Here is a 12,229-nt window from a genome sequence, read left to right as displayed (position 1 = left end):
AAAAGAACCTGACAAGAAAGACCACACTTGATTGGATACGCTCAGAGTCCCAAGAAATCATTGACATCCTTGTAAAACCCATGCTTGAGTATCGTAGTTTTCAAAACAATTACTTACCTTGTTCCGAAATATAAGATGTTCTATTTTTGTTCTAAGTCCAACTTCCTAAAATTTGATCAAGTTTATACTCTCTAATGATATATATCTTCAGTGTACTTATTTATATTATTGATATTAAGATATTTTTCTATAATGTTGGTCAATTTAATAAAGTCGAAATTACAAACTAGGACATTCTATATTTTGGAACGAGAGAAAGTAATTATCTGCATCATCAACAGTTTAAAAAGCTCAAATGCACAATGAATTCCATACGGCGTAAAACTACGGTCGCGGACACCCGCGGCGGCCATCCTTCCACGCGGCCCTCATCCACTGGTTCGCGAGTCGATCCCCACAATCTAACAAACCGCGCTACACCAAGCGCGCGAGGCGCGAAACGCAGGCCACAAACGACGCGCCCCCAGCCCCCCATCCCGCAGGGCGCCATGGCCGCCGCCGCCGCCGCTGCTGCTGCATCAGCAGCCACAACCGGAAGCCTCCTCAACCCCCGTCCTTCTCGCTCGCCACCTCCATCCACCTCGCCTCTTCTCGGCACTTCCTGCGGGTGGCGCTCGCGGAGGCAGCCTCGGCCACGCCGCCGCCTGGTGCCCCTGCTCGCGGCGTCGCCGGTGGCGGCTGGGGAAGCTTCGTACACGGAACCAGAGGAGGCGCTGCTAGAGGCCCTCGTCGGCGTCCAGGGCCGTGGCCGTGCCGTCGCGCCGCGTCAGCTCCAGGCAAGCAACCAGTCCACTTGCTTGAGACTAGAGTACGCGCGTCGAGGTGGCGCAGCCCTCTGCCGCGTGGGCGCGCGCCATGTGCTTGTTGAAATGCGCGGTAGCTTGTTGCTGATATTGCTTGCTGTCTGCGGGGTGCAGGAGGTGGAGAGCGCCGTGCAGACTCTGGAAGCAATGGAAGGTGTGGCTGATCCGGTAGGTGCACCATGCTCTTGATTGTATGGTTTGCATAATTAAGCATAACTAATTAGCTTGGGGATAGTTACTGGGTCAAATACTCCCTCAGCTCTCGTTCTGGATATTGTTGTGGCCTTCAAAATATAACTTTAACCATTCATTTCTATTACAAATATATTTATAAAATTAAAATAATTAAATGACTCAATCATATTTTAACTAATTAACTATTACCAAATCAAAAGAAATACTCCCTCCATTTGAGTTTATTTGTCAATTTTGAATATGGTACGGTAAGGAAACCACTTTAACTATCCAATGTGACTAAAATGCACCTACAAACACAAGAGCAAACTAATACTGCAGATGGGGTAAAATGTGGGGTTTAAATGAGAAGACTTACTGGATTTGTTGCTGAATAGAGATAATCTGCTGCAACTGAAGCTTGCAAGTGAGGTAGCTTACTGCAGAGTAGTTTTTCAACAAGTAAGGCTCCAAATTTTGCATGAAAAACTCCATGGGCTTGTTTATGTGAGAAGACTTGTTGTGATAATATGTTAAGTGAATTTGGATGCAACAAGGTAACTACTAACTACTTTGTGAATTAGATGCTCAATTGACACAGGTATATTAATTGAAATTATACTGGTTAACACTTAACACTTCAAGTCGCATTAGAAGACATCATGATTTTTACTTGAAAAGTCTGAGTAACATATTTCTTTTTATTCAGTGCTTCAGGTAAAATCTTGTTTGACCTCTCACATCCTAAAGTTAGCTATTTTCCGAACTTGTTTAATTTCCTTAATGTTTGGAACACTTGGTGTTTTGTTATATATCTGTTGTGCCAACGCTGAAAATATCAGGGTGTGAATATGGTGAATAAAAGAACATAAACTGAAGACCATGCATGCAATACAACAATGTGCTACATCTTGTGACCAGTCTTTAAATTATGGACCTTATGAGTCTCATAGAGTAGTATTATCAGCACATCACGCAGAACGGTACTGTTGTTAATTTTAGTGGAAGACATTTGTAGTTTGTACAATGACTGGGTACCTGATGGAACTTCTGAGTTATAACTGCTGAATACCATAAAGTATTGCATTGCTTCTGAAAATTCATGGAGCTAAGAGTTTGAGAAAATTAGAAAATGTTAAAACAGTGAATGCCTCCAATAGCATATATGGAGTTAATTGATGCAAATTTTCTAGAAAAGATATGAGAAAAAAAAGGTTGCCTTCTTAGCATTTATGGCTTATATGCAGACCAGTTCAAGTTTAATTGAAGGTAGCTGGAAGCTCATATTCACTACAAGACCAGGGACGGCATCTCCCATTCAGGTAGAATTAAACCAACTTGCTCATGTGGGAAACTATATGTTCCATCTCTTATTTATCTATGCATTGGATTGTCCACACTCTGTAAAGACCGGATTTATTCTCATTTCACTTTTGCTATAGAGGACATTCGTTGGAGTCGACTCTTTCAGGGTCTTTCAGGAAGTTTACCTTAGAACAGACGATCCAAGGGTGGTCAATGTTGTCAAGTTTTCAGAAACAGTTGGTGAACTGGCAGTACAGGTAACTTTCTGTCAAAAACTTAATGCTCCCTCTGATCCACAATAAGTGTCTCAGATTTAGTACTACTTTGTGCTAAGTACAAAATCTAAGACGCTTGTTATGGATCGGAGGGAGTATCACCTTAGCTTCGACTGTTTAGGGGAGATTTGTGCATTTTTATTTTAACTCCAAAATGCTTGTGATGTTCTTGTCCCAAATTCTTCAGCTTCATTTATTGCTTACTTCAATGTCCAATTGCGTGTCAGTTGGTTTTGCTGAACTAGACAAATAATTACCTATCTATGTTTTAGTGGGTTTGTACAAGATTCTAGATTTATAATAAGTTTCGGTGTCATGCTCGAGGGAAGTGCATGGCTCTGTATTTGCGCACGTATAACTGAAGAAAGATAGCATTGCAGGTAATATGAAGGCCAGTATTGTCGAGCTAAATAACCCATGATTAAGAAACATAAGTTCACTTGATCATATCATTTTTCTTAATATTAAAAATGTTCTGTGATATACTGATGGAGATCCTACAGTAGCATTATATTGGAAGACTTGGCGGATGTATGAGATCCTACAGTAGCATTATAGCATCATATAGGTTCACTTGATCTTATCATTGCAGGTACATTACAAAGCTGTTATTAGAGCCAAAAACATAAACTTTTTCTCTTCTTCTTAGTGCAATGCATTTTTAAGACTTGGCGGATGTATGTGTTACCATTGAAGATATTGTCAAAGATTCACTGAGTGCTTAATTGATCTATTGGCATAGTAAACATGGACAAAGATGGCAAGACAAGCCTTCTACTCCCTTAAATACAGTTTTAAATAGAGTAGTGTTGTACTATTGATTCTATGTCAAGGAAGATATATGCTTTTACTTCTGTTACTGCTAAATGGTACATCTATAGTTCTATTTCGATTTTCTACATGAGTTTTGAATGAGGTTTGCTAAACTCTAATATCAGGCAGAAGCAACTATCAAAGATGGAAAGCGCATTCTCTTTCGATTTGACCGAGCAGCATTCACTTTCAAGTTCTTGCCATTTAAGGTTCCATATCCGGTACCATTCAGGCTTCTTGGAGATGAAGCAAAGGGTTGGCTTGACACTACATACTTATCTCATAGTGGGAACATACGAATTTCAAGGGGAAATAAGGTACATAATAAATTGTCCATGGATTTAGTGTTTTGAACTGTGTAATTAGTCGTCCAGTGCTGATGGAATCTATAGTTGATTTGGTTTTGTCCTGACCTGCTTGTATTTCATCAGCTATCCAAAACAATCTGTAGTGCAGGGAACCACATTTGTTCTCCAGAAAAGTGCAGACCCAAGGCAAATGTTGTTGTCAGCTATATCTGCAAGGACTGGGGTAAAAGAGGTGTGTTATTATAGCTTGTATGTCCATTAAAGCAGTACTTGAAAAAGTCAAAATATATTTCTTTGCTGGACAGGTTATAGATGAACTTACATCAATCAAAAAAGGCGTTGAGGCTGATCTGAACACACTAGCGGGAGAATGGCAACTATTGTGGGCTTCACAGGTTAATCTCTACATAAGCATTACAAAGAAGATTTGATATTTTATGCATGGAATCTCTTGGCTGTGGAGTTAGATTTCTCATTGGTCATGAATGTTCTTTATAATTGAGTATTTACTATGCAAATCAACTATTTCATATGGTGTGCCCAAACTTTTATAACAGCTTTTTCTTAAACTTTTTCTGTAATTTATCTTGTATAGTCCTCTATATTTCTGTGTAAAATACTATTTACACTGGTGTTCTTCCCTGCCACTCTTAAAAAAGAACATAAAGAAGTTGTAGGAGTATAAGACCGAGACTGAAGTTAGGATTATTGGCAGAGTCAAACATGGTGGATGCTTTTCTGAATTTTAAAGGGCCAGAGAGCTGACGCACTAAACAAGGAATAATTATTCCTGATGAATACATATGACATAGGATGTATTTTCTTTTCATATATTGTATATGCTCTTGAAAATAAATATTAATTTGTATGTACAGACTGAAGGCGGAAGCTGGTCATCTGTTGCATCTGCTGGTCTCAGGGGTCTCCAGGTTAGTTTCAGAATGTCAAAAAGGCTGAGAAAAGGATGATATGATACTCTCGTGTGTTTCTAGGTACTTGATAGACTATAGGCCAAGTTGAACTTTGGCCCCTCAACTTCAATAACCCTTGATCACTCATCTTCTCGGACCGGACAACATTGGTTTGGTACCTTTTCCCAATACAAAGCAGTTTGATGGACGACGTGCCGGTTGTTTCACTTTCACACAACGCAGCAGCATAGTCAACAAAAAAAATGGAAGAAATGAAAAAATTAGAACATTCAGGAAATTAAAAACATGGAACATATTCTAGATAATTTACAAATAAATTGAAAAAATCAGGAAATTCTGGAAAACCAGGAAATTATAGAATACTCACAAATAATTGATTTTTCATGAACGTTCCTGGACTTTTTATCTAATCTTTCAATTTATTTTTTTGGATTTCTCAATAGATTGTTTTCGTGTTTCTGATTTATTTTCCTAATTTACATGTTTTTTCATTAAAAATCCTTATTATTTTTACTGATTTTTGTGATCTTTAAAAAAAATCTGGAGTGTCACTTGAAAGCCCGGGTAAAAAAACCATTACACGTTGTCGAAGTTGGACCAAAGTTGTCCTGCTTGAAAATTGACAGATCAATTTGTATGGTATTTCATGTTGAGGGACCAAAGTTGAACTCGGCCTATAAGTTAGGACGAAAAATGTACGTTTCTATAATTTAATATGACTAACAATACAATGAACTATTCATTCAGACAATTAAAGAAGATGGGCAACTGAAGAATTTGGTCAAGCCATTTCCGGGTGTCAGCCTCAATGCAAAAGGCAACGTATGGTAGGTCTGAAGAGTTGCATGCATGTTAATGTGCATTTCCTCCTGTCTGGGATAGTTTTTTCTTTTGTGGAAAGTACAGTAGGCAAAATACCTAATGCAAATATATTAAATGGCAAGTATGTACAGAAATGGAAAGAGTGAAAATGAGAACTATCTAAAAGGTGTCTATCCAAGCCTTAAAATTAGCATATGTCATCTGGGATAGTGTGGCTATATTTATTTGATTCCTTCAGTATATCTGATATACAGCTGTAAACTAATCTGTTCAAAAAATAAAGGAAACAGTATTTCACCAACTCCCTAAGGAAATGGGAACATGTAGGACAGTACAATATTCTGTTCATTGTCCCATAAAGGAGAGGGCATGTTGATCGTTTCACGATAATACAAGAGTACATAGAATTGACTTAATGTTTAGACCATGAGGACATGCAACACATTGACTCGCTTTATTGCTACTTCCATATACCAATGCTCTGTGGACTGTGGGTATGGAAGACACAAGCCTCATACAAAAATTTGGTGTTCCCTTGTATCTTGATTTACATACCTTCGTTTTAATACTACGACAAAAGGTACATTTATATTTTGTGGTAAGTACTTTGTGTTGACTTGCAGCAAAATAGGGAACAACAATACCTTTAGCGTGCTTATGAATGAAGGAGCTGTTCAAGTTGGTGGTGTACAATTCCCCTTGGATATTGGAGGAGACTTTGTCATGGAGATCTTGTAAGACTGGATTTACATTAACGTGAAGATAAGAGTTACTACACTGACCGATTTGTTGGTCACTGAACTGTCGACTCAGCATATCTGAAATTAATTATTGTTACAATGATTATGAATTTTCTTGCAGGTACATTGACAGTAAGATAAGAATATCTAGGCTCAACCAGCAGGTGCTTGTGCATCTGCGCAATAGGACATAAATACCCAAGTGGAGGATCTGTGGACAAATTGCCCAAGTTTGTTGCTGAACACACCTAGATCAAATGTCACTACTTGAATTGCTTGACTTCACTGATGCATACATTGTTGTATATACTAGAACATCACTCAGATTGATGTAATTATATCTGCAGATTTACATTTTATGAGAATGTCAATCTGCAATTATGATCATGCAGATCCTCGGTTCTTAAATATAAGAAACTGCAGTTCAATGTAATAAGAGGTCTCTCAAAACATTACCACGGGACAAAGTTCTGAGCAGATAGTATGCGGACAGATCATTGAAAAAATCAGATTGATCAAAGAGCTTTGATAGCTTCTCTGTTGTGTAATAGCGATGAAGATTGAAAGATCACAATGCACTCAATTGTCTACATAACCACATGAAACATCCAATCACCCAATTAAACCGACTAAATTGGGGTTAGTAACCCGGCCAGGAAAAAAATCCTGAGTAGTATAGTGTCTTCCTATCTCTGAAAGTACAACAATGACTGTTCTAAAAAAAAAGTTACATGGTACAGTACTTTTACATTATTTGATCAATTTTGGTTTGAGTCAATTTCCTTTGAGAGCCAAGCGATTTCTGGCATTTTAGCTTGAGCCCAGCAGAAACTGCAAATATGAATTCGGCCTGCAAGGTTATATGGCTGCAGAATTTGCAGTTATGAAGTTGATCTGCTGGTGGAAGAGACTAATGTAACTCAGGTCTTCTTATAACATTATTTATGCAGTAGCCAAACTATCACATAGGGTCTGGTATGCTGCACTGCAACGTTTAAATCTCTCCTCTGCGGTAGCCTGTCCATGGAAGAAGGTCCAAAGTATTCATAAGTTCGGTAGACAAACAAATATGACAGTGAAGCGATTGTTTTAACCCAAAAACGTAGTCCAAAACAACAAGCAGACAGTACTGCATATGTTGGTAAAGAACCAGAATTCCACGCCTCGTCTTCTACTAAATCATGTACAGCCTAACTTCTCAAAATAAGATATTGTTGTAACACCCTATGTGAGCTGCTAACTCACCCTTATCGATCTAATGTTACATTAATTATAGGCTGTGTAGTGTGTTATCACTAAGGTTGGATATGTAGTTTAGTTTCTGAATTTATTCTGCGTAACTCATACCTCATTTTTGGCTCAATCATACTCCCTCCCTTTCAGATTGTAAGGGCCACCTAATTCAAACTAACCAAGGAGTGCCTAGTTAGGTGCTACACTAATCATTAATGAAGCATGTATGCACACATGCCCTTTTCAAGCATTGGTTTGTTCCACATTGGGAACCAAATTTACATAGTAATTGGTGTAGATGTAATTAAATTTGCTTGTTCCCAAGGAAATGGGCATGTAAACTAAGAATTTGAGATTTTTGAGATAGGCCTTATAAACTGAAAAGGAGGGATTATCTCAAAGCAGTGCCAGTAGCACCTGATGTGGACTCAGGACACTTGTGCCAAAGACTATCTAAACCTCAAAGCAGTGCCAGTAGCACCTGATGTGGACTCGGGACACTTGTGCCAAAGACTATCTAAACCAGCAGACTTAAAACAATGAAACAAAGTTATAAAGAGAGTGCAAGGAATAATCTCAGATGTTGTAAGATTACCTTTGACGAGCCATGATGACGATCTGGATGCCATCTAAGTGCACACGCCCGATATCTAGTATGAAAAGGGAAGGCATAACAAAACTATGTTACACACCTCAAAAGAACTGTAGGATACACTGCATCATGACTCATGGCATATCCTACAAAAATAATGAAAGCTACTGAAATGATCAAAGTGTCAATGATCTTACGCGCTTTTAACATCTTCAAGTTTTAGTAGGCCAGAAGTACTCAATCCAAGGGCCTGCCGTGCCACAGATAACTCTGTCTGAGTGGATAAGTCGTCCTCATCGTCTGTTTCATAACTCCAGTGTCTAGAGCTTTCAGAATGAGAACGTTTGGAATTCTTTCTTTGAAAATTGTCAGACTCAAAAGACCAATAATATGTGTGATGGTTCCCACGAAAAGCATTACGGAAGACAGTCTCTGGTTCATCGTCATCATCACTTGTGCAAAACTCGAATCCACCTGTCCCAAACAAGCAATCTTAAACTTTATAGGGTTCAGTTCACTATATGCACATTCCGTGCCTAACTAGAAGATTTTCTAGCAACTGACATAGCTGTAACTTCAGAACAGCTTAAAAAGTTGCAGTCCTACCTCCTGAATTAAGCTATGGTGCAAAACAGAAGAATGGTTGAAATATATTCAGAAGATAGAGAGAAAAGTAAGCATAAAGTATTGTACCACTGCTTTTGACATTGTGGCAATAAAACCCATGTGGATGGAAACCATTAGTCTTAGAATCCCTGACCCAACGGTGTCCTCTAAACCATGAAGGTCCGCTAGATGCATCTTTTTTGTCATCTTCATCCCGCCAACTCTGAACATTGATATAAAAATGAAAATGTCCAGATGGTTCAAATATTCCATATAAGCATCTAGAAGTCATTATGATTAAAATCTGTAACCTTCATTTCGAAAAAGAAAAAATGAAAGCTGCAACCGGCACTAAAGTGAATAGAGAAGTGAACATGAAATTTATTACAAAAAGTTTGCAAAAGAAATTTATTAAAACTGAAGAGTAAAATAATGCAACTACTGGAGCACATACAACTATGTGGTTCATTTTTTTCCTCGTAAAACTTTCAGCAAAAAAATAAAGGAAATTCGGTCTACCCGTTCTCTTGATTTCTGAATTCTACACTCCAAACATTAAAAGCTCCTAGTCTGAAAACGGATTAACTGTACCAAGTCTACAACAAATTTTGAATATTCAAGTACCTCAAAATTTTGCAAGGTTTGACATGAAAAAAAATAATTCTTGTATTCTTCAAAACCCTGCATCTTATTCGTTTATGCTTGACCAATTCAAGTTACAATTACAAGAAGGAAAAGGAATATGATAAAGGGTAATGAGCAATATGTTAATCTAAGTTTGATAATCATAAGATTGGTATTTGCAGTATTTGTGAGAGTCAATAATCTTAACCTATTTACTCAAAATTAAATGAAAAAACTGAGTAACATAAAGCTGACAGACAAGTTACTGACATCGAAGAGGTACTCGGCATACTCGGAGATATTCCGAATCATTGTCCTGTTTGTATCTCTATTTCTCCTGCGTTTCGCATAATAATTGAACCGCTGTGGGAAACAAGAGATAGTGGTGTTAGCTCTTTCTCTGTTGAATACAGGAGATATTTTATTTTGTAATGCTAAATCATCATCTTCTGCGAAAAAAAAAGTTAGGTACACTTATAAGCAAAAAAAGTATGCAAGATCAGAAATAGGCGGCTGGGTGCCCAAACTGGCTCAACCAAGCATGCACATCACAACATGGCAACACAATCATCTTGGAAAGCACAAGGAAAACAATGGCCAAGCCCATCACAACGCAAAGCTTGACCAAGCACACAACTAGTAATATGCAATACAGTGCCCAAAGTCACCCCTGGGAACATTCAACATTCACAAGCATCTAGCAAGAAAGGCCCCAAATCTACCTAATATCACGTGTCATAGCTTTCTCACGCGGAATTCGCCCCTTAGATCAAGACAAATTCCTCTTGCAAATGAAGGAAAAAGCAAGAAGTCCAACCCCTGCGCTGAATTCCCCCCCCCACCCCCCCCCCCCCCCCCCCCACACACACACATTAATCGAACAGCCTATCGACCAAACGCAAGGTACGGGCGGATCAAGCAAAACAGCATCTTTATACCTGAGAGCTGCTGAAAGAAAAACAGGGACGGAGGTGCTTACGTGGTGCCACTGGGTCTTCCGCTTCCGCTGCAGGGGAGGCGTCGAGTGGAACGATGCGGTGGCCGCTAGCTGCTGCGGCGCCACGGCCGCGGCGAGACGCTGCGAGCGGTGGCCAGAGAGAAGGGCCGACCTGAAGTGGTTCATCGCGGCGGGTGGACGGTGGTCCACGGAGACGGCGGCGGATGGACGGAGGAGCAGGAGGTTGGTGCTTACCTCATGGCCGTCGGGGCTCCGCAAGGTATCGCGGTGGTGCTCCGCGAGACGAGGAGCGAGGAATGGCTGTTTAGGATCTCGCCCCAGTTGCGGGCCCAGCCCAACACAGGCCCAACGCAAGGGACTACGTTTCCTCAGCCAAATAATTAAAAAAAGAAAGTATTTCACCCCAAATGTCACTTCCCCGACGCATAACCCCACAGACTCGAAAACCGGTTATTTAGACCCCAAAATACTTAATACCGTTTAAATCACCCCTAAGCGGTTTTAGAGCTATGTGGCACGTTTAGGACGGTTTAGGTTCTGATTAGGCGATTTAACTTTTTTTTACTCGATGACATGGCGATTTCTCTTCAGCGGCGCGGAGATCTCGCTGGCGCTGCTTCTCGCCCGCGCCCTGCTGCGCCCACGCGCCCCCGCGCGCGTCTACTTCGCACGCCGCTCGGGCCGCTGCTGCTCGCCCCCGCTGTGCCGTGTTGCTGCTCCGCACCGCGCCGGCGCTGTTGCTCCCCCGCGCCCTGCCGCGCCGTGCGCCGCTGCTCTGCGCGCCCGCTGGTCCGGCGGCCATGGCCAGTGAGAGCCCATCGGTCTTTCGAGCAGATCACGGCGGAGGAGGCTGCCGACGGCGTGAGGCGGCGGCCGTCAGAGGAGCGCCGCGGTGGGGCGGCTTCGGGCGGCCGGAGGCGCGTACGAGGGCAGGGGAGGCTTCACGCGGGAGAGGAGCTTCTCCTGGAGGCGGCGGAGAAGAACGGGAGGCTGTGGGCGAGGGGATCGACGACCGGCGGCGCTTTCGCCGGAGGCGGGGAAGACAGGCGCGCGAGGTTCTCGGGCGTGCTGCGGGGCCGATGTAGGGATGCCGTGCTTGCAGGGAGATGCGGAGAAGGGGATTGGGGCTGGGGAGGCACTGGAACGGCCGGGCGAGCTCGCCGGAATCCATGGCAGACGCGGCTTCGGTGGGGGAAAAGAAGAGGCGAGGGCAGGGAGCTTCATGAGAGGGGAAAGAGAGAGGAGAACGCTGGTGAGGGGATAAGGAGGAAGGAGCAGCTCGAGGTGATGATAAAGACGAGCGGTGGGTACCGGAGGCGGCATGGCGTTGAGCAGTGGCGGCGCTGTGCGTCGAGTGGATGGGAAGGGGACGGGCAAAGGAGGAGGACGAAGGCCTGGGAAAGGAATCGCCACGTCATCGAGTAAAAAAATTCAAATCCCCTAATCAGCCCCTAAACCGCTCTCAATGTGCCACATAAGCTCTAAAACCGCTTAGGGGGTGATTTAAATGGTATTGAGGATTTCGGGGGTATAAATAACCGGTTTTCAAGTTCAGGGGATTATGCGTCCGGCAAGTGACATTTGAGGGTGAAATATGGACTTCTTTCTCAAAAAAATGATGTGCTAAATTGAGATTCTGGTTCCAAAATATCAGGAAAATAATTTCGCCTAGTCTGTTTTTTTCCTCCCAACTATTGTCTGAATGTAACCTCTCAGCTGTGTTTGGTTCATGGGTCGGGACCAACCCACGCGGTGCCAACTGGCTCAGAGAAGGTTTTTTGCGGGTGTTTGGTTAGTGAGCTTGGTTGGCCTGGACCGAAAAAAAAGCCAAAAAGAGTGGTACGCATGAGCCCGTGGAATTGGCGGGCTCACCGTGGGGTTGCTCATCTCTCTCTCCCTCGCTCATCTAAACTGAATATATGCATAACTTTTGGGGTGTTAATTCGTTCTGTAATTGTTAATTCAATTAACATTCAGGAATAAC

The 12,229-nt window shown here is 41.8% G+C and overlaps 2 protein-coding genes across 6 annotated transcripts; one reads left to right on the top strand and one right to left on the bottom strand.

Annotated features, from left to right (window-relative positions):
• Positions 1–463: 463 nt before the first annotated feature.
• LOC100842394 (probable plastid-lipid-associated protein 12, chloroplastic) lies at positions 464–6,665 on the top strand. Of its 5 annotated transcripts, none has more exons than XM_024454566.1 (11): positions 470–836; positions 978–1,031; positions 2,285–2,359; positions 2,480–2,599; positions 3,556–3,747; positions 3,862–3,970; positions 4,051–4,133; positions 4,614–4,667; positions 5,418–5,497; positions 6,116–6,260; positions 6,354–6,665. In XM_024454566.1, the coding sequence occupies exons 1-10, from the start codon at positions 549–551 to the stop codon at positions 6,228–6,230; spliced, it is 1,170 nt and encodes a 389-aa protein (XP_024310334.1). In that variant the 5' UTR covers positions 470–548; the 3' UTR covers positions 6,231–6,260; positions 6,354–6,665. The 5 variants fall into 5 exon arrangements, 3 of the variants coding, with proteins under 3 accessions (XP_024310334.1, XP_024310331.1, XP_003560236.1); XM_024454563.1 differs by having other exon boundaries at positions 476–836; positions 6,116–6,226; XM_003560188.4 differs by having other exon boundaries at positions 481–836; positions 3,887–3,970; positions 4,044–4,133; positions 6,116–6,226; positions 6,354–6,623.
• Positions 6,666–6,806: 141 nt separating this feature from the next.
• On the bottom strand, positions 6,807–10,787 carry LOC100842085. Its single transcript, XM_014897340.2, has 6 exons — positions 10,267–10,787; positions 9,558–9,650; positions 8,751–8,886; positions 8,255–8,531; positions 8,061–8,115; positions 6,807–7,249 (listed from the first exon to the last, which is right to left on the bottom strand). The coding sequence occupies exons 1-6, from the start codon at positions 10,408–10,410 to the stop codon at positions 7,175–7,177; spliced, it is 780 nt and encodes a 259-aa protein (XP_014752826.1). The 5' UTR covers positions 10,411–10,787; the 3' UTR covers positions 6,807–7,174.
• Between the last annotated feature and the right edge of the window lie 1,442 nt (positions 10,788–12,229).

The sequence above is a fragment of the Brachypodium distachyon genome, chromosome 1, assembly GCF_000005505.3.
Source record: "Brachypodium distachyon strain Bd21 chromosome 1, Brachypodium_distachyon_v3.0, whole genome shotgun sequence".
In the NCBI taxonomy this organism is placed as follows: Eukaryota; Viridiplantae; Streptophyta; class Magnoliopsida; order Poales; family Poaceae; genus Brachypodium; species Brachypodium distachyon.
Note: the sequence above shows the minus strand (reverse complement) of the source record. Positions and strands in the feature narration are given on the sequence as shown.